Source organism: Tursiops truncatus, chromosome 7 (assembly GCF_011762595.2).
Source record: "Tursiops truncatus isolate mTurTru1 chromosome 7, mTurTru1.mat.Y, whole genome shotgun sequence".
Classification (NCBI taxonomy): Eukaryota; Metazoa; Chordata; class Mammalia; order Artiodactyla; family Delphinidae; genus Tursiops; species Tursiops truncatus.
In genome coordinates, this window is record NC_047040.1 from 53,904,322 (window position 1) to 53,927,937 (window position 23,616).

The 23,616-nt window shown below is 35.9% G+C and overlaps 1 protein-coding gene across 6 annotated transcripts in view; it reads left to right on the plus strand.

Moving 5' to 3' along the window:
- Positions 1-8,219, plus strand: part of SESTD1 (SEC14 and spectrin domain containing 1) — a 143,270-nt gene extending 135,051 nt beyond the window's left edge. For all 6 annotated transcript variants that reach the window (XM_019931592.3, XM_019931595.3, XM_019931596.3 and 3 more), the window contains one exon: positions 853-8,219. In XM_019931592.3, coding sequence (XP_019787151.1) covers positions 853-982 — 130 coding nt within the window. In that variant the 3' untranslated portion in view covers positions 983-8,219. The remainder of the gene's footprint in view (positions 1-852) is intronic.
- Positions 8,220-23,616: the final 15,397 nt, after the last annotated feature.

Genomic DNA, 23,616 nt, shown 5'->3' on the forward strand with positions numbered 1-23,616 from the left:
TCATTTTTAAGATAAAAGAGTAAGTTAGGGCTGTATATTCTAATTTCACAACTTTAATATTTGCGATTATTATTTCATTCCCTTTTATATGATAATTTGTTTATGCTGTGTAAAGTTTGACAGTAAGCTTAGTCAGATTTATCTTCTGTAACATTCTCCTAGAACAATAAAAGAAATTAGGTGGTCTCTCTGGATTCACTGCTTGAAGACCTAGGTTCAAATTCTGTTTTTTCCACTGTGTGATCTTAGTCATTTAATTTTCCAGGTCTTAGTTTTCTGATCTAAAAAATGAGGAGCTTAACCAGATTATTTCCAAGAACTCGTAGAGCTCTAAAAGATTCTGTGACTCTGAATACTGTCTTTGCAGATAGGATAAAATTAAATAATTTTACCTATTAATGTCCCAAATGATGGCTTAACATTAAACGGATATTTTACTTGGTAGCTATATTAGACAACTGGTGTCCGTAGCCCTTAGCACTGAAGTACACATACAAATTTTATATTTGTGTATGCTTATGGGCCCCAAGCTAAAAGTATAACATTTACAATGTTGCATTGTTTTGTTTATTTGTTGAATTGTTTGGTTTATTGAGATTATCATAAGTGTACATGATAGGACATTTATACTTCTAATAAATTTTTCTCAACATGTCTTAATATATATTATGCCATTTTAAAAAATGTTTCTCCTACCAAATTGCTACTCAGAGGTAAACAGTATGGTCTGCAAAAAGAACTAACACCATACCACGTAGGTAATTTTTATGGTAATTTTTGCTTCCTTTTGCATTCACTACAGTCAATGGATTTGTATTAATCTGACTGGGCTTTTTCTGTTTTGATTTTTAGAACTGAACAATATTTTGGGAGTCCAAGTGACATGGCTTCTACTGCAGAACACATCAGAGACAGGATGAAACTAGTTAGTCTCAAAAGGCAGCAGCTGAGACATCCCGAAATGATGACTACAGAGAGCTAATAGCTGCCTTCTTCCCGCAGATCTGCAGTTCATAATCCCGCATGTCGTTGGCATACTGCAGCATCGGCTACAATATGTTAAGATGCATTTCACAGCCAGGATAAGCCTCATTTCTTTCCATTACACGTTTCTCTCCATGTGCTAACATCTTGTAACTACCAAGGCAGAATTATTTAACATGCTTTGAGACCATAGACTCCAACTATCTTAAAAGAAGGAACTGTAAACATTGCACTGAAAACTTGCTTTAAAGCTTTACCTGACCTGTCAGTTTGTAGATTAATAACTGATAATAAGCTTTGAATGGTGCTAATAAGAGTTTAGGAATTCTCTCTATAAAAAATGGTTGCCCTTCCTCCCCGAGTGATGTAGTAAATTTAGACTATAGTTAAACTGTTATTAGTAGACAGTGGTGTCCTCAAAATTTTACTTTGTAATTCTCCTTCAAAATTGATTATTTTTATTGTGTCAGTATGAAGAAAACCTTCAGATTTTTGATATATCATATTCATTAAAAAACATTTTCCTATTTGTATTGATAATGTATAAAAGTTGTTTGTGCTTAATAAAAGGCTTCTTTTAAACATTTTATTTAATTTGGTGGTTATATCTATTTCCAAACATGAGTGCCTTATTTAAAAGGGCATTCTTAGCATTGTGAGGATGGTTTAGTATTTGTTTTTTCATGTTGGTTGCATGTATTTTAGCCAGGAAATTTATATGTAAGCATGTGTATATAATAAATAAGCATGTTTTATCATGAAAAATTATTGTGAAGAACAATTTAGATCTTTAAGAACTTATGAATAATGGAATACTATTTCTCGTTTTTCTCTTCTTCAACTTGAAAAATGTTATCCAAATTATTAACTACCCTGAAGATATTTTGTTTCTGGGGGAGGAGGGCTGGGGAAGAAGGCCTACATAGTTACTTAAGTGTAATCCTTTATATCAGAGTAATCTTTCAGGAACTAAAATAGCAATTGTTAATAAAATTAAATTTCTCAAGATAGACTAGAAGCAAGATTCTGAAGTGGTATAATAACAAAAATTGTACAACTCTTTTAGAAATAAAATTTATAAAATGTTAGTGCTTTTAAGTTTATATTAAGTTTAAATGGTAAAAACATAATTTTTTGTTAATTTTTATTTCAGAAAATGTTTTTGAGAAAGATTAAAAACAATTTGTAGTCTGTGATCAATACAAAATTATGCAAAGAATTGTATGCTGGTTCCTTTCATTGTCTACAGAAATGCTTGTGTATCTTCTAATGCAAAAAGCTCCCTCTGAGCCTGCTGGTTTCTCCAGCCTTCTTCACTGCCAGACTTCCTGGAGAAATCCATATCCATTGACCTGCACCCTCATCACTCACTGCTCAGCACCTTGCAGTCTGGTTTTACACAGACCAGCAATGCAGTGGTTCTCAATGGGCTCCCAGTTACCGAACTGAATGACTTTTTTTTCTCAGTCTGCATCCCTTATCCTTCTTTGCCTCTGCAGCATTTATACCATTGAGCAACCTTTCCTAGACAGTGTCTTCTCCCTTGAAGATGTTATCCTCTGCTGTAACTGAGTCCAGTCACATAAGTCTTACTTAAAATGCATCTACTAAAATGTGCTCTCTCTGATTCTGTCTTCAGAATGCTTCTGGAAGTATCTCATCCTTAGGGTTTCTATTTTATCCCAGTGTCCTGGGTTACATATCTGGTCCAAAATTCTAAGCTTGTACTTTCAGCTACCTAGTTGACATTCCAACCTAGGTGAAGTTATTTATCATATTTTCCACCTTTCACCTCTTGGAGTAATTTTGGTAAAAGATGCAGCCTTTTTTTAATAGACATGCCAGAAAATCTGGGGCCACATTCAGCTGTTCCCTCTCATGCTGCCACTGCTCTGAGAACATCCAGGAAGGTTTTTCTATATTCGATAATCCTCAGTCTTTTAGGGCTTAACTTTTGTGAGTGTAAATGTTTGTGATTCTTCATTTCAGTCTTCATGATGGTGCTAACCACGCGCTACAGTTGTTTATGTCTGTACCTGCTACATTATAAGCTCTTTTGAGGGAAGGAATCTTTTGGGCCTGACTTCTCCTGTTCCCAGCCTTTTGCTCATGCATAATAGTTTCTCAGTTCCCCTGTATGTGAATGGTCTGTTGTAGGCATTAGTAATAATCCCTCTTGTATTGTAGTCTGAAGTATGTTTTAAACAGATTTCCTAAAGTTAGGACTGACTTATGAGTGAATCTATTCATCAGGAAGTCATTTGGTATTTTAAATACTGGCTAATTTAGATACTTAGTTGTATTCAATATCTATTTCTCTTACTGAATTTCACAGAATTGGAATGTTTTTATTAAGACTTTGCCAGAAGGGAATTTGACTGTAAGTAAAGAGACTCTTTAGTTCTACCATCAACTCGCCTACTGATTGTCAAATGAGTTAATTTTATATGCTTTAAGCTATCCTGTCTACAGCAAGAGTGAAATAAGGCACATCTGGGAATATTTGTAATTTGAGTAGTTCAAATGAAGATGAATATGTTTTTATCACATAATAAATATTGTTGCTTTTCATTTGTAACTGTGCTGCTACTTTCTATTTGTATATCCGTATACACATAGACAGTTATGAATGAAAACCCAGCAGTGCCCTAGTGTGATTTTTTTCATAAGGTCATAGTTCACTTGGAATACCTGTGAAGGAAGTGACTGCAGTCTGTTTGAAATGACAAGTTCTTTGTACATCATAAATTAACATTAGCCCCGCAGATATAACGGAGAAAGAACCATCATTTCTAATTGGTATATGCTGCAACTTTCCACATTACTTTAGCTCATCTCAGGGAATTACTGAAATGTTAATTGGGCCAGCTTCATTTTGTTTTGTTTTTTTCCTTTTGACTTCATGTCATGTATTTGTTCCCGTGTAAGCTCCATATCTAAGGACAGTTTTGGCCTCTGTTCTTCACACAAGTCTAACCCGGCAGAGTTATGATATGTGAAGATGATAACTTCATTTCAGATGAAATTGACTTTATTCCCAGTCCTCATTGTTGGTGACCTTGTTCTACTCTTGTAGCTCATTGGTCATGTTGATGAAACTGCTCAGCCTGCCAACTAAGATATCAGTGGCAGTTCTAGGCTTCCTTGCTGTGTAGAAGGTTGGATATTTCTCTCACTTCACAGGCCTTTAAATTGGCCAGTGCTCCAAAGTGTTACCTAGTATTAACGTGTTTGTCGTTTGTTTCATTACCCTGTCAGTTCATGTGTGGGATGTGCTATTTAGTGTATTATTATTATAGTTAGTGCATTCTCCTTAATGTGAACGTGACAGTTACTTTTCTGATGGTGCTGAGTAAATCATACATAAACCCACTGTAACAAATGTCATGATTGATTGTGAACCTGTCTCACTGTACCATCTGCATTTGGAGAAAGAATTCAGAATTTTCTACTACACTGTAAGTTCTCTGCCAGAGAGATTGGAAATTACTGTGTACTTTTCCCGTCCTCACAGGACCGTAATAAAATACTGAGGTTACTAAAAACCAAGCATACTATAATTGCTAAAGTCCTCCCCATCTTGAGCCTATTGAAAACGGTAGAGGAAATTAACATCGGTAAATATCATCAATGACAAGAGTTCTATGATTGGGATGTCTTTGCTTAAACCTTGAAAGGAAAAATTCTCTAGGATTACGAAGATGGGCTGGAACATAGCTGACCAGTTAACCTAATTAGCAAACTTAACCAGTGTTAACTTTCAGTTCTAAAAATAAAAAGCTCCAGATGGGAGTGGAAAATACGCTCTTGGTATGTAGGGCAATGAATACCTTGATGAGGCAAAATGAAGCACAGATAAAACACCTGACATTATTTGACTTTAGTGTGTGCTACAGAAAATCTAGTTTTAGCTAAGATACATGAATAGTGGCAAGAATAGTAGAGGAAAGATCATAAAGGCTAAAATAAGAACTATAGTGAATATAATGCAAAGAGTTTGGAGTTTAAATACCTGACTTCAAAGTCTGGCTTTGTCATTTACTGACCTTGGTAAAAAAAATCACTAAATTTCTCTGGATCTGTAAAATAGAGAAATCATATCAAATAATTTTAAGAATGAAGTACAATCATGTTAAAAAAGTATTGAAAGCCAAAATGTCTTTCAAAGTGGAAGGTATTATCTTTTCAGAATAGAAAATGGAGCATTCTTTAATCTTGCTCTTGTCACAGGTGGAAGCATGGGGTCTTGGGGGAAAGGGAACCTTGTCTGCTCACCTCCCAATGCTCCGTTTCCCTCCATTCTATACACTGAAAATGCCAAGGGTGGGGTCAACGAGCTTGGCAGTAAATAGCAAGCCTTTTACATCTGACAAATTAACTGTTTTATGACAGGATGATAGGCCAGCCAGATGGAGGACAAATGAGGAGTATCATCTACTTTGAGGTTGACAGAACATGACACAGTTCCATCAATAAGTAAGAAAGTAAGTAAAAATCATACTTAGGATCTTAGTGAGTCAGCACCAACCTATAGAAACAAGAGCATGAATCTGGCCACCGTTAGTGCTGTTATGGTTAGAGAAGAGTAATCCTGGTAAACTTGGGTAGTGATAATAACAGAAAAAAGACTGGTCCTGTAATAGAGGCTGATAGAACTAAGGGTGCTCCATGAAATAGCATAAACAAGGGGGAATGTTTTAAGACTGAAAAGCGTCCTAGATATGATGCTGAATAACACGACCGTAATATTTTAAAGCAGACGAGAACATGTCAAAACTAGTCCGTGTGCTTCAAGAAAAAGCAGAGCCTGTACTAGAACATGAAGAACTTAAGAGATCACAGGAAAGCCACAACCATGACTACGTAGTGTGAAAGCAGTAAGTAAAATTTTAAAAGAATCAAGATTATTTTTGTTAGAAAACTCTTAGGAGGCAATACACATAATACCCATGTATCATGATACAGGAATTCTTAGCAAATAACTAAAAATAGTTACCAGCTTTAGGTATTACGAGCAGCGTTGTTACGGATCCAAGGCATGTAGAAAACTGTTTCTGTCAAAAGACTAAATTCTGAAGCCATTCTTGGTGAATCTCAAGGTGCCACTTTAGAAGTATTTACAAGTCAAATGCCATCTCTTTAGGGTGTCCCTAAATGTGTTGCTCCCTGAAGAGACAGGTGGACGGTTCAGATGTCCTTCCATTCAGAAAAAGAGACCTGTTCACTATGATCAAGCCTCACATCACGTTTCGGTTCTACACATCTCTTCTATTACTGTTACCCTGGTTGTTTTAGAAGTCAGTAAAAATGTCTATGCTTGGTTTTTCCCTTAATGTTTTTTCATCTTAACTCTTATGTTAGTCTACACAGCCAAGAAACTTGCTCAGAATATACTATCAATATATGTATTATTTTTATTAAGGTATGAGGAGATCGAAGTATCACTTTGACAATTATCAGTCAGCATAGATTTGAAAACTGGTTGCTCACCTCACACTCAGGAATATCCTTTCACAAACTCTTAAGTTTCTAAGTTGACACTGTTTGGATGAATTTGATGGTTATGTTGCTGTGAGATCAATGATGAAATTCTCAGCAACATTATTTGGCAAGCATTGCACCCTGGATTTTTTCCCCCAACGTTTTATTATAAAATTTTTCAAACATAAAAAAGTTAAAATTTTACAGTGTACTCACCACCCAGATGCTAGTTAGCATTATGCTTTATCACATACCTATCCATCTATCAATTCATCAATCCAGATTATTTTTGATGCATTTTAAATTTCAGAAATCTACACACTTCCTACTAAATACTTCAGCATACATATCATTAACTAGAATTCAATGTTTGCTTACATTTTTACTTTTATGTAAAATTAGCATACAGTGAAATGCATAAATCTTAAGTGTGTATCTGCTGGATTTCGGCAAATGCATACAGTGCTATCAAGATATAAAATGTTACCAGAAAATTCCCATATGGCCATTCCAGTCAGTCCTTGTTCCCCCCGCCCCCTGTCCCCACAAGCATCCTCTTCTTTATTCTACTGTAAATCAGATTTGTGCATTCTAGATCTTTGTATAAGTAGAGTCACACAGCATGTACTCTTAGAAGCCTTCTTCATTTACTATGTTTTGGAGATTTATCCATGTGGTTGAGTGTATCAATAGTTCGTTCCTTTTTTATTGCTGAGAAGTATTCCATTCTATGACTATATTACAGTTTATTTATTCACGTCCCTATTTATAAATACTTGGGCAGTTTCCAGTATTGGCAATTATGAATGAAGCTGCTATGATTATTCTTAACGAAAGTCTTACGTGAACATAATCTTTCATTTCTCTTGAATACCTAGGATTAGAATTTCTGTGTCACAGGGTAGTTTTAAAAGAAACTGCCATACCTTTTTTCATTGTGGTTGTGCTGTGTCCTGGATTTTCACCATATTTTGAATGTGTAGAAAGGTGTAAACTATTTTTATGACCCATATTTGAAGTATTAGAAGTGGGTTTGGGATAGAAATGGCATTCTTCACGGTTGGTAGTTGGTGTTGAGGGAAGCAAATGCCTGTCTGCCTGAAACAGCTCCCCAAATGGTTCCTATCCCTGGAATTTTAGAATTAATTTAATTCCTTGAAAGATTAAAGTACTTACCCAAGCATGGTGATATATTAACTAGAAGAAACAGCATTAGTTTATGTTACTAACTTTTGCCACCCGTTTTCAGTAGGTAAAATAAGACTGATAACTGAAAAGATTCTGTTCAATGGCGGTAGTAAAGAACATGTACTACTAGTCATTCCCAGGTACAGCAGTGTGAGAGAGAACTATCTGGACAGGAAAATCCCCCAAATGGTGGTCAAGAAACCAGAAAACGGGGTGGGGAGAATTCTACCTCACAGTTGTGCATAGGGGATAGCTATGTTTTTGCAGGACATTTTAGCCTTTACAAATCATATTTTCAATATTGTCTTTTTATTCTGTACCACCCAGCTATAGTTATTTCACACCCCAGTGACTTTTATCCCCTTTGTCTTACCCTTCCTGCCTGTTCTGTTACATATAGTGGTTACCTGTATAAGGCTATAAAATTATAATCATATGTATGTTTCCAATGCTTGTGTTCAAAGATATTTATGTATGATTCATCCAGTCTTTCCTATTTGATTTTTAAGGGTTGGGATATTTGGCTTCTACTGTAAATCCTTATAATGTTCCACACACATTGTAAATGTAATAAAAATGTTAAAAACTATAATTCATGGCAACAGATTTTGATATGTATTTCTTCGTATGTTATCACTTTGGACAATAAATTTGGTTTCTGTTAATAAAGATTGTTCATCCCATCTAGGGAGAATTAAGTCATACTGGTCTGTATAACATAATCTGATGAATTCTGCATTTCTGAATCTATTCAAATTAGTTTTTTAACTTTAAATTTTTTCTAGCAATATTCTCTGAAATCTTTGATTAAAACAAAAATGTAACTCTTTTATTCTGAAATAATCTGGAGTCTTAGAAGACAGAGGCTAAGCACACTTTCCCTTGTGCTTCTCCTTCCCTTGTCAATAGCCCCCATCCTACCTTCCCACAGGCTTAGCACAGAAACTCAGGGCTTTCTCTAAGTCCTACTTTGTCAGAAGTTGTTAGGTTCTCATCACAGTAGGTAGTAGCTAAATTTGTTCCTACCAAGAAGTCCTTTTTTTTTTTTTTTAAATTTTTATCTTTGGCTATGTTGGGTCTTAGTTGCGGCGCATGGGCTCTTCACTGCAGCTCACGGGCTTCTCTCTACTTGTGGCATCCTGGTTTTCTCTAGTTGTGGTGCGCAGGCTCCAGGGCACGTGGGCTCTGTAGTTTGCAGCAAGCAGGCTCTCTAGTTGAGGTGTGCGAGCTCAGTCGTTGTGCCGTGCAGGCTTAGTTACCCTGGGGCATGTGGGATCTTAGTTCCCTGACCAGGGATCGAGCCCACGTTCCCTGCATTGGAAGGTGGATTCTTTGCCACTGGACCACCAGGGAAGTCCCTCAAGAAGTCCATTTTTAAGACTGAAAAGGCGAATGTGTATTTGGGGCTGGGGAATGCATATTAGAACAAAGTTAGCTGTATTTTAAAATAACACAATTAATCATATTATGCTATACATAGTAGCAGCTCCAGAATGGCTACCAGGAGTTTAGAGTTGCCAGAATTTGGAAGTTGGCATGCCTTATACCTTGTCCAATTAAGTTAGGTACATTTGAGTGACAGTTCAACATACAAGCAAAATACGTGTATGAAAAAGAATGTACCTTTATTATTAATATTTTCATTTTACTAGCTATAGTATCCACCCACATCTCTAGATTTCCCATTAGACACATGTATCCACAAAGTTGTTCCACCTTCTGCATAAAATCTACCCAAAAGTATTCTCATAAGCATAAACTCTTATGTGAAAGTTAAAATAAGCACAAAAAATACCCAGTTTTTGCCAGGACCAAGAGGAAGAGAATTACAGTGACAGGAAGAAGTCAAAAAAGTATCTAAAAAACAACAGGTGGAAAAACTGGAAAAGAAGTGAACAATAAGGATAAAAGTTAGTTTGTAACCATGATTAAATAAAATGTAATGGTTAGTAAATCATACTCCCTTATTAAATAGCCTTGCACTGCACCAAACTGTAACTTAGCTGTCTTTGGAATTTTAACTTCCACTTAAAGAGTCTAATCTTGAAAAGATTTAATTATAAATATGTTTATAAGAATAAAAAATTGCAAACAGTCCAAAGGTTTGAATAAGCTTATTCTGTAAGGTTAAAGTATTATGTTGTTACAGAAGTATGTTTTTTGAAATTGGTAAAAGTCTATTGAAAAGAAAGATATTTATGGTATATTATTGGGTGAAAACATACAGGTTCCAAAACTATAGAAATATTATTCCATTTTAAAAATAAAAATAACTTTTTAGAACTTGAATAAGTTATCTTTGAGGTGTGGAATTAATAGGTCATCATAATTTTCTTACGTTTGTTACTTTCTGATTTTTTTTGTTAAAATGGGTATTTTTAAAGAGCTTCTAAATATTAAATGCCTAGCAAGTATTAGTAAGTATATTCTGAAATATCTGTTGAAACAAAGGTGAAGTAGGAAAAAAAATATGAAAATCTGGGGGGATAGAATTTTAAAACTGAATATACCTTTTTTATTTTCACAATGCTACAAAAAGTAAATCTCATTGAAGTCTTAATATCTCAGATATGTAGAAGATAACATCATGGGTTTAAATACCTTGAGAAAACAATGTGCATTTAAATCTGCTTACATCCCTCTCTTCAGGTCTATTTCAAACAAATTATTTTGTATCGGACAAAGATCCATTTTAAGAATGGATAAGCAAAGAAAATACTCTGAAGATTTCAATGATAACTCTGTTGCTGCAGGTTGATGCTAATGAAGCCATACCTGTATTGGAAGGGTCAAGTACCTCAATCCCAGGATGATGCGTTCCTCCAAATCCCTGAAGATAAGTAATATTGCCAGTGTCTATCCTTAGTCAAAATAAAGTCTGGGAGGGAACGTGAAAGAGTCAGCAGCAACCTTTGACTTTCCTTTCTTTCTAATCTGTTTTATTCTTGTATCTAGAACACTCTCAGAATAGGACTATTTGCTCTACCCACTTGTCTACACAGTTGAATCTTCGGGGAAGTCCTGCAGTGATGACAGGACCAGGCTTTCCTAGAGTATTCTTTTAGAACTGGGGACATATTTTCCTACCAAAACGATTAAAATTCAATTGGTCTTCTTCAGCTACATTGTGGATTAAGTAAATTACTCTGTTGGATGACCTAGAGACTTAGTATTAATATTATTGTATGTTGCAATTTATGAACAACTGACCTACCAGTAGATTTTTAGAACATATCTCATTCATTAGTTGGAAACTGAGTGATGATTGTGGTCAACTGTCCCTTTTTGCTTTATTCTTTAAAATTCTGTTTAAATATAAGAATAAAGTATAGTTATTGTTTTTAAAAAGTACCCTAGGAAATAGAGAAAAATATTAAAAATTAAAAATTGCCCATAATTTGTCAATGCAGAAAATATAGTTTATATTTGATGCATTTCCTTTGTATTTTACCTAACAATATTATACAATTATTCAACTTTATTTTCTGCTTTTTACAGTCATTGTAACATAAAAATTTCCCTTTATTAATTTTTTTCCAGTGCAAGTCAATAGCTGTGTAATAGTCAATGATAAGTAGATACCATAATTTAACTATTATTACTGTTAAGCAAAACATTTTAGTTCATTCCTTCTTTTTCTTTCTTTCTTTCTTAATGCTTTGATAAGTAATGCTGCAGTCAACATTCTTGTATTTAACTGTTATTGTGTCTATCCTTGAGATTGATTTCTTAAAGTGGAAGTATTGGATTGGAATCCAATCCTATCCATATAGGATTGGATTCCAAAAGTCCAAAAGTCCTATCCATATTTTAGGACTTTTGATAGCTATGATTAAATTGCTTTCCAGAAGCAAATTTATGGTTCCCATCAAAAGCTAGCATGCCCATTTCATGGCACTCCTTCCATCACGAAGTGTTATTTATTAAAAGTCTTTGCAAATTTTTGAAAAAAGCATTTTATTTACATTTCTTTAACTGCCAGTGAGGCTGAAAATAATTTAATAATTTGGTATTATTTATTGTGTTTCCCCTTGATGATTTGCTGGTTATTATTTTTGTGTACTTTTCCTCTGGAGTCTTAGCCTTTTTTCTTATTTGTTTGTAGAAGTTTTTTAATAATCCTTTATCATACTTGGAGCAGTATTGTTCCTAGTTTGTCATTTTTTTTTAATCTTCATGAATTTTGGTGATGTTAGTGTGTTTATTTTTATGGTGAAATCTATTAACCAATCTTCTTTTTGATTTCTTACATTGCCTTAAAGCTTAAGTCCTGCTCCTTCAGCTTAAATTTTGTTCCTCTTGTACAGTTTTAATTTTTCACTTTTAAATACAAAAGAATTGGCACATTATATGAGATAATGATCTAATATGATAGATTTTTCCGAACATCAAATGTTATCAACATTACTTATTGAATAATCTATCTCTCCCATTAATTTCTGATACTCCCTTGAAAATAAGTTCTTAAGTTTCCTGGCCTGCTTCTGGGCTTGCTGTTCTGTCTACTGATTGGTGTAGCTATTCTTTTGCCAGTACCACACTGCTTTTAGGACTGCTTTCAAAACAAAACAGAAATCAAAATTTCTTTTTAATAGCATAACATAGAAGCAGCTCTTTTGTACTGAAAGAATTTTTTTGTGTAGCATAAGTAAATGAAGAAAAAAATCCCTGGATGAGTATAGGTGTCAACAGATTTAAAGGAATGAAGAGAAAAGGTTATATGCTTAAAGATGATTAAGACAAAAGACGAAGGGAAGTGAAGAAGCAGTAGCTGTAGATTGTATTACTTGAATGGGCACAGTATACAGCATGGAGAGAGAGAACAAGATTGGTATGCAGAATGCAGAGAAGAAAAAGTATAAGAGAGAAGTACAAAACAACCAGAAAATAGTGAAAATGGAAGGGTAGGAGAAAATGGAGAAACAACATGAAGTTTTGCAAGAAGAGGAGAATAATTGTAGTATTACAGTATAAATATATAAAGTATATTTATAGTAGAATATTTCCATATAAAGTGTAAAGCACACACATAACAAGGCCCAACCCATGGGGTAAATAAAGATGTACAAGAATAGCATGTTGTATCAACATTAATGACAGATGAAATAGACTGAAACAAGAACCCAGGTCCCCAGACTAACAAACCACAACCAATTCTCTCTTGTGGTCAGATTGATGGTGAAAAGAATTTGCAAGTGTAGCGCTTACCTGGAAATTATTAATATACAGTTGACCCTTGAACAATATGCATGTTAGGGGCACCAACCCTCTGCTGCAGTTGAAAATCCTCATATAATTTTACAGTCAGCCCTCCATATGTACAGTTCCACATCTGTGGATTCAACCAAGTGCTGACTTTGTAATACTGTAGTACATATTTATTGAAAAAAAATTCACATGTAAGTGGACTCATGTAGTTCAAACCCATGTTGTTTATGGGTTAGCTGTATAATTCTTCAATTTGTAAGTTTGCTTTGGAGTTATACAAGCTTTGGCTCTACAGTCTAGAGCCAGTGGTTAATAGTCTTGTTTTTGGTGTTGGGTTGACATGAGTTAAGCCATATTAACCTCATAATCTTGGATAAGTTATTTAATGTATCTAGGTCAGTTTCCATAATAAAATGAGATTAACAATAGGAAATACCTGAAAGTGTTTCTCTGGTAATTATATGAAATCATAAACTCTTTCATAAGAGGTTAGCTGGCACATGAGCAGTGCCCTATATTGAAATTTTTTTCTGTGAGCTTCCTAGACTGCAAATTCCTTGAGGGCAAAGACCCCATGGGTCTCCTTCCCATTGTTTTGCTGGTGCCTAAATCAATGCCTGGAACATCAGAAGTGCTTTGTTGAAAAAATAAATGAATATTTGCATGGAATCTAATATGCCATCAAGTTTTTGTTGTGTTTTGTTTTTAACCCATTTGACCATTTTACAGGGCTTTTCTCTAAGGGATACAAGTGTGATGATAGGGGAGAGAGAGAGGACAAGACCACAGGTTTGCGTTCTGAGGGTCTACTCTCTGAATGTAAAAATGCCATCTTTTCTTGTCAAGAGACTCCTCTCAATGCAGCTTCATCTAAAAGGAGCCATAGTTTAAGTCAGCATCAACTAACACGTTAGATTACGAACCCCCTGATGGGAAATGGTTAATAACCAGGTAAGGGCAGGAGTGGATGGCACTGAGGCAAGGGGCCCATGGCAGAGGAGACCAGGAAGGAGCAGAGACTGTGAGGCTACAAAAACAGGTACAAAGACCTCTGCCTTGCAATTCCCCATCAGCTGGTCTGCCTGTTATATTCTGCAAAATTTTCACATCCAAATATACTTAGGAGATGGAATTCTGGGGAGAGATTCTAAATAAAATACACCCTCTTCATTATTATTCTGGAGCATACATTCTGAACCAAAAAGCTTCCTTCCAATTCCTTAATCTCAAAGTTCTGTTTTTAAAGAAATGAGTTTGAATTCATACTTCAGTTTGATTAAAATGTGCCTTTGCTTCAGCCGTGTTACTTTTCCAGGCCTCCTGACAGCCATGAAGGAGAAAATTAAGGAAACTGTCCAAATACATAACTCATATGTCCTCAAACCTAACCAGTCTGTGGATGCTAATGGTGAGAGGGGATATCAAATTTCCTGAATTGAGTAATAACTCAAATTAACCATATTATTTGTTCTACCACCTGTTTGACCTGGACTGTTTGGCCCATTCAGTCAAATCTCCCTGTGACCTATGGGTGGCTGATGATACAGCCAAATCACCCTCCTGTCTTGTCCAGGTATCTATAAACCAAAGTAGACAAAAGTGATTTTAAAAGTAGGAAGAAGACGGGCTTCCCTGGTGGTGCAGTGGTTGAGAATCTGCCTGCTAATGCAGGGGACACGGGTTTGAGCCCTGGTCTGGGAGGATCCCACATGCCGCGGAGCAACTGGGCCCGTGAGCCACAACTACTGAGCCTGCGCGTCTGGAGCCTGTGCTCCGCAACAAGAGAGGCCGCGATAGTGAGAGGCCCGCACCCTGCGATGAAGAGTAGCCCCCGCTTGCCACAACTAGAGAAAGCCCTCACACAGAAACGAAGACCCAACACAGCCAAAATAAAAAAAAAGAAAAAGAAAAACATAGGTCTAAATGGGAAAAAAATGTAAATTAAAAAAAAAAGTAGGAATAAGAATCTCCTGAACAACCAATGAGTCAAAGAAGAAATCAAGAAGGAAATTTTTAAATGCCCTAAAAAAAAAAAAAGTGGAATCACAACATGCCAAAATCTATAGGATACTGCAAAAAACACTTTAAGAAAACTATAGGGCAGTATCCCTGATGAATATAAATGCAAGAAGAGAGGGTTCAAGGTGGCAGCATAGGAAGATCCTGAACTCACCTCCTCCCAATGGACACAACAAATCTACAACTACATATGGAATAATTCCCTCAGAAAGTTACCTGAAAACTGAATGGGCAGAGCCTCCACAACACAGGATAAAAGGACAGCATTGAGACAGGTAGGAGGACTGAGATAAGGTCTCACCAAGGGGAAAAAACCACACCTCAGCCACAGCAGTCCACAATCAGGAGGGATCACAACATTATGGATCCTTTCCATGAGGAGTGAGGGATTTGAGTTCCACACTAGGCATCTCAACCCTTAAATCCTGCACCAGAGAAATGAGCCCCCAAAGCACGTTTGGCTTTGAAAACCAACAGGGAGTATGTCCAAGAAAACTATAGACTGCAGAGAATGGAAAACTCACTCTTAAGGGGCCTACCTGCAGACTCACTCAACTTGAAAACCACCACCAAAAAAATTTTAAAAAAACCACCAGATTGAAAAGTGCATGGATCATAGGTGAAGGGGACCCACTTACTATCTTGAAGCATCTGCCAGAGAGACAGGAACCAGTTGGAATTCTCCCTGCAGACATTTTTGCAACCTCAGGTTACCTTGCTAATGCAGCACTGGCAGGCAAATTTTGAAATTCTCCCTCTAACCTGTTAGTGCCAGTAGGCATGCCCCACTGAGAGCATCACCCACCTCTGCACCTCAGCTAGTCCTCTCAGCCAGCCAACCAGTAGCCCCACCTACCATCAAGTGCAGCAGCCATGGCTGGACCCCGTAGCTTGTCTGGGAGCCAGCACCACTCACCAGTGCATCACAGCAGCAGCTGTGGCTCCACCACAACAAGAAGGCAAACAGAGCCTTCAGAGAGGACACCCTTTGAGCACCAGGCTCTGGTGTACAGGCAGGATTGTACCTCTGAGCCCCACAGGACATCTCCTAAATAAAGCCACTCCTTCAAGACTGGAAGAGATTGCAGATTTACTTAATACACAGAAAGAAACACAGAGAATTACACAAAATGAGAAGACAGAGGAATATGTTACAATAGAAAGAACAAGAGAAAACCTCAGAAAAAAAGACCTTAAAAAAGACCTAAACAAAATGAAAATAAGCAATTTACCTGATAAAGTGTTCAAAGTTATGGTCATAAAGATACTCACTAGTCTCAGGGAAAAAGTGGATTAACACAGTGAGAACTACAATAAAGATATAGAAAATATAAGAAAATACCAAACGGAAGTTAAAACTGAACTGAATAATACACCAGACTGGTTCAACAGCAGACTGGATGAGGTAGAAGAACAAATGAGCAAGCTGGAAGACAAAGCAGTGGAACTCAACCAGATAGAGCAGCAAAATGAAAAGAAGAATTTTAAAAAGCAAAGGTACCGTAAGGGACCTTTGGAACAACATCAAGAGGAATAACATCCACATTATAGGGGTTCTAGAAGAAGAGAGAAATGATCAGAAGACTCAGTTGAGGAATTAGTGGCCAAAAACTTTCATAATCCAGGAAAGGAAACAGACATCCAGGTTCAGGAATCCAAGAAAGTTCCAAATTAGATGAACCCAAAGCAAAACACACCAAGACACATTATAATTAAAATGGTAAAAGTTAAGGATAAAGAGAGAATCCTAAAAGCAGCCAGAGAAGAACAACTTATATACAAGGGAAATCTCATAAGGCTATCAGCAGATTTTTCAGTAGAAACTTTACGGGCCACAAGGGAGTGACATGACATATTCAAAGTGCTGAGAGAAAAAACAGTCCAACCAAGAATTCTCTACCCAGCAAGGCTATCATTCAGAATTGAAGGAAAGATAGTTTACCAGATAAGCAAAAGCTAAAGAAGTTCATTACCACTAAACTGGCCTTATAAGAAATGTTAAAGCTAAAAATAAATGGCACTAATTAATAATTATAAAACATACAAAAGTAAAAATCTCACTGGAAAAAATAAGTATATAATAAAGATAGTGGATCAGTCACTTTTAAGGCAAGCATGAGGCTTAAAAGGCAAAATAGTAAAATTAACCAGAATTATAATAATTAGTTAAGGGATGCATGAAATAAAAAATGTAAAATGTGTCATCAAAAGTATAAAATGTGGGGGGGGTAATAAAAAGGTAATGCTTTGGGAAATGTTCAAATTTAAGTTGCTACCAACTTAAAACAGGCTACAATTTACATAGGGTGTTATATATAAACTTCACAGTAACCACAAGGAAAAAACCTATAGTAAATACACAACAGAAAATGAGAAAGAAATCTAAACATAACACTGAAGAAAACCACCAAAACACAAGAGAAGAGAGAAACGGAAAGGAACTATGAAAATAGTGAGAAAATAATGAACAAAATGGCAATAAGTGTATACCTATCAATAATTACTTTTAAGTGTAAATTCACCAGTCAAAAGATATAGCATGGTTGAATAGATTAAAAAAACAAGATCCATCTATATGCTGCCTACCAGAGATTCACTTCAGAAGAAAGGACACACACAAACTGAAAGTGAAGGAATAGAAAAGATATTCCATGCAAATGGAAATAAGAAGAAAGCTTGGGTACCCATACTCATATCAGACAAAATAGACTTCAAAACAAAGATTGTAATAAAAGACAAAGAAGGGCATTACATAATGATAAAGGAGTCAATGCAGCAGAAGATATAACATTTATAAATGTATATGCACTCAACACCAAGAGGAACACCAAGATATATAAAGCAAATATTAATGGAATTAAAGGGAGAAATTGAAAGCAATACAGTAATGGTAGGGAGCTTTAACACCTCACTTACATCAATAGATAGATCCTTCAGACAGAAAATCAATAAGAAAACATTGGATTTAAATTACACATCAGACCAGATATATACAGATCATTCCATCCAAAGACAGAATACATATTCTTCTCAAGTGTATGTAGAATGTTCTCTAGGCTAGATCATGTATTAGGTCACAGAATAAGTCTCAATAAATTCAAAAAGATTGAAGTCATATCAAGCATATTCTGCAACCCCAATGTTATAAAACTAGGAATCAACCATGAGAAAAATAAAACCAGGAAAAACCACAAAATAGGAGGTTAATCAACATGCTACTGAACAACCAATAGGTCATCAAAGAAATTAAAGGAGAAATAAAAAAATACCTAGAGACAAATGAAAACAAAGTATACCAAAATCTATGGGATGCAGCAAAAGTGTATCTAAGAGGTAAGTTCAAAACAATACAGGTTGACCTCAAGAAACAAGAAAAATCCCAAATAAACAATTTAACTTAACACCTAGAAGAACTAGAAGAAGAAGAACAAACAAAGCCCAAAATTATTGGAAGAAAGGGATAATAAAGATCAGAGCAGAAATAGAGAGTGAAAAAATTTAGAAAATCTCAACAAACTGAGAGCTGCTTTCTTTGAAAAGATAAACAGAATTGACAAACCTTTTGCGAGCCAAACCAAGAAAAAAAAGAGAGGGCCCAAATAAATAAAATCAGAAATGAAAGAGAAGTTACAATTGATACCACAGCAATACAAAGAATCACAGGAGACTACTATGAAAAATTATATGCCAACAAACTGGGCAATCTAGAATAAATGGATAAATTCCTAGAAATACACATTTTTCCAAAACTGAATCATAAGCGAATAGAAAATCTGAGCAGGCCAATGACTAATGTTGAAATTGAATCAGTAATCAAAAATGTCCCAGCAGGGCTTTCCTGGTGGCACAGTGGTTGAGAGTCCGCCTGCTGATGCAGGGGACACGGGTTCATGCCCCGGTCTGGGACGATCCCACGTGCCGCGGAGTGGCTGGGCCCGTGAGCCATGGCCATTGCGCCTGCGCGTCCGGAGCCTGTGCTCCGCAATGGAAGAGGCCACAACAGTGAGAGGCCCACATACCGCAAAAAATAAATAAATAAAAATAAATAAATAAATAAAAATGTCCCAGCAAACAGAATTCCAGGACCAGACAGCTTCACAGGAGAATTCTACCAAAGATGTAAAGAAGAATTAATACCTCTCCTTCTCAAACTATACCAGAAAATTGAAAAGGAGGGAAAGCTTCCAAACACATTTTACAAAGGCAGCATTACCCAGATATCAAGACAAGGACACCACAAAGAAAATTGCAGACCAGTATCCCTGATGAACATAAATGCATAAATCCTCAACAAAACATTAGCAAACCAAAGCCAACAATACATTAAAAGGATTATACGCCACCCTCTAGTGGAATTTAAATTCCAAGGAGGCAAGGATGTTTCAAGATCTGCAACTCAATCCATGTGATACATAACATTAACAAAATGAAGGATAAAATTTATATAATCATCTCAATAGATGCATAAAATTCAATATCCATTTGTGATAAAAACTCTCAACAAGGTGGATATAGAGGGACCATACCTCAATATAATAAAAGTCATATATGACAAACTCACAGATAACATCATACTCAACAGTGAAAAGCTCAAAGTGAAAGGAAGAAGTAAAACTGTTACTATTTGTAGATATTTGCGCATTTAAAAAATGGGTGGAAAAATAAAAAAATAAAATAAAAAATGGGTTGAGCATATGAATAGACATTTTTTCAAAGAAGACATACAGATGGCCAACATCACTAATTATTAGGGAAATGTAAATCAAAACCACAGTGAGATACACCTCACACCTGTTAAAATGGCTATTATTGGGCTTCTCTGGTGGCGCAGTGGTTGAGAGTCTGCCTGCCAATGCAGGGGACACGGGTTCATGCCCTGGTCCGGGAAGATCCCACATGCCGCAGAGCTCCTGGGCCTGTGAGCCATGGCCTCTGAGCCTGCGCATCCGAAGCCTGTGCTCCGCAACGGGAGAGGCCACAACAGTGAGAGGCCCGTGTACCACAGAAAATAAATAAATAAAATAAAATAAAATGGCTATTATCAAAAAGACAAGAAATAACAGATGTTGGAGAGGATGTGAGGAAAAGGGAACCCTCATACACTGTTTTCTACTATGGAGGATGGTATGGAGAGCCCTCAAAAACTAAGAATAGAACTACCATATAGTCCAACTATTCCACTGCTGGGTATTTATCTGAGGAACATGAGAACACTAATTTGAAAAGATACATGCACCCCTATGTTCATTGCAGTATTATTTATAATAGCCAAGATATAGAAACAACCTAAGTGTTCATCAATGGATAAATGAATAAAGAAGATGTGTGTATATATACATACATACACACAATGGAATACTACTTAGCCATAAAAAAATAATGAAATCCTGCCATTTGTGACAACATTTGAAGGTATTATGCTATGTGAAATAAGTCAGATGGAGAAACACAAATACTGTATCATTTCACTAATATGTGGGATCTATAAAAAAACAAAGCAAATGAACAAACAAAATAAAACAAACTCACAGATACAGAGATCAGATTAGTAGTTATCAGAGGAGAAGGGGGTTGGGGAGTGGGCAAAGTAGGGGTAGGGGGTCACACTTGTATGGTGAAGGATGGTAACTAGACTTGTGGTCATGATCACTTTGCAGTGTATACAGATGCTGGATTATAATACTGTACACCTGAAATTTATATAATAATAAAAATATGCATTTAAATGCAAAAATTCTAAATAAAATATTAGCAAACTGAATTCAAGAGCACATTAAAAGGATCATACATAATGATCAAGCAGGATTTATCTCTGGAATGCAAGAAATTTCAACCTATACAAATCAATAAATGTGATACACCACATTAATAGAATGAAAGATAAAAATCAAATGATTATCTCAATAGATGCAGAAAAAGCATTTGACAAAATGCAACATCCTTTTATGATAAAACCTGTCAACAAATTGAATATAGAAGGACTATACCTCAACATAATAAAGGCCACATACAACAGGCCCACAGCTAACATAATAGTGGTGAAATGTTGAAATCTTTTCCTTTAAGTTCAGGAACAAGGCAAGGGTGCCCACTCTCACCAGTTTTATTCAACATAGTACTGGAAGTCTAACCAGAGCAATCAGGCAAGAAAATGAAAGAAAAAATATTTAAATTGGAAAGGAAGAAGTAAAATTGCCTTTGTTGCAGATGATATTATCTTATATACAGAAAGCCCTAATGACTCCACCAGAAAAACTATGAGAACTAATCAACAAATTTAGTAAATTTGCATGATATTAAATCAACATACAGAAATCAGTTGCATTTCTATACATGAACAACAACTTTGTTGTTCTGAAAAAAAAATTCCATTTACACTAGCATCAAAAATAATAAAACAGGGCTTCCCTGGTGGGGCAGTGGTTGAGAGTCTGCCTGCCGATGCAGGGGACGTGGGTTCGTGCCCCGGTCCGGGAGGATCCCACATGCCGTGGAGCGGCTGGGCCCGTGGGCCATGGCCGCTGGGCCTGCACGTCCGGAGCCTGTGCTCCACAACGGGAGAGGCCACAACAGTGAGAGGCCCGCGTACCGCAAAAAAATAAATAAATAAAAAAAAAATAAAACACTTAGGAGTAAACTTAACCAAGGAGATGAAATATTTGTACACTGAAAACTACAAGATTTGATGAAAGAAATTGAAGGAGACACAAGAAAATGGAAAGATATGTGTTCATGGATCGGAAAAATTAATATTGTTAAAATGTCCACACTGCCCAAAGCCATCTGTAGATTCAATGCAATCCCTATCAAAATTTTAATGGCATATTTCACAGAACTAGAATAAACAACCCTAAAATTTGTATAACTCCAAAGTCCCTGAATAGCTAAAGCAATCCTGAGAAAGAAGAACAAAGCCAGAGGCATCACATTTCCTGATTTCAAACTATACTACAAAGCTATAGTAATCAAAACAATGGACCAATGGCACAGAATTGAGAGCCCAGAAATAAACTGCCCCATATTTGACAAGGAATCTAAGAAGATTCAATGGGAAAATGATAGTCTCTTTAATAGTTGATGTTGGGATAACTACATGCATAAAAATGAAATTGTACGCCTATCTTACACCTTTCACAAAAAGTGGCTCATAATGGACTAAAGACTTAAACATAAGATCTGAAACCATAAAAATCCTAAGAAAGCATAGGGAAAAAGCTCCTTGACATTGGTATTGGCAACAAATTTTAGGTATGGCACCAAAAAGCAATAATTTATAAGTGGGGTGACATCAAACTGAAAAGCTTCTGCACAGTGAAAGAAACAATAAACAAAATGAAAAGGCAACCTATGGAATGGGAGAAGTTATTTGCAAAGCATATGTCTGATAAGTGGTTAATATACAAAATATATAAAGAACTTATACAACTCAATAGCAAAAAAAACCCCAAAAACCCCAAAAAACTGATCCCATTAAAAAATAGAGGAACTGAATAAACATTTTTCCAAAGATGACATACAGATGGCCAACAGATACATGAAAGGATGTTCAACATCTCTAATCATTAGAGAAATGCAAATCAAAACTACAACGAGATATCACCTCACACCTGTTAGAATGGCCATCATCAAAAAGACGAGATGACAAATGTTGGCATGGATCTGGAGAAGAGGGAACCCTTGTGCACTGTTGGTAGAAGTGGAAGTAATGCGGCCAATGGAAAACAGTATGGAGGGTCCTCAAAAAATTAAAAATAGAACTACCATATGATTCAGCAATCCCACTTCTGGGTGTATATATAAAGGAAATGAAACCAGGATATCAAAGATATCTTCACTCACATGTTTACTAAAGTATTATGCACAATAGCCAATATCAGGAAGAACCTAAGTGTCTGTCAATGGATGAATGGATAAAGGAGATGTGATATATATGGAATATTATTCTGCCATGAGAAAGAAGGAAATCCTGTCATTTACAACAACCTGGTCGGACCTCAAGGGTGTTATGTTAAGTGAAATAAGTGAGACAGAGTAAGACAAATACTGTATGATATCACTTATATGTGGAATCTAAAAAAACAGCCAAACTCACAGAAACAGAGAATAGAATGGTAGTTACCAGGGGCTCAGAGATTGGGACAATGGATAGATGTTGGTTAAATTGTACAAACTTCCAGTTAGAAGATGAATTCTGGGGGTCTAATAATATATATATGTATATATATTAAATCAACACATTGTATACCTTAAACTTACACAATGGTGTATGTCAAGTGTATCTCAATAAGCCTGGAAAAAATAAATAGTTGGAATACTAATATTTCTAAGCCTAAAATTTGTGATACCTCAAAGTATCTTTAAACATCTCCACAGGAATATAAATATTTTCCCCAAACATCTTTTAAAACCTAATTAATATTACAACACAATTTTCTCCATGATATGCCATTGGCAAGAAGAAGGAAGTGATGGGTTAGTAATTTCACAGATTAGACCAGAGTGTGGTAGTTTAAAAGTTGGAAATCATTACATCAAAATATGTTCTGAAAAACTAGTGGAAAGGCCAAAGTTAGTGGATTCAGGTATTCAGGGAGTCAGCCCATGTTTAAACATGGTCATATATGCCTCTACTTTTTATCTGTATTAAATTTATCTATATGACATAATCCAATGAAATGGCAAGTAAAGACAGACTGAATATTCAACATACTGGTAAATTTCAAAATGAATGCTCAA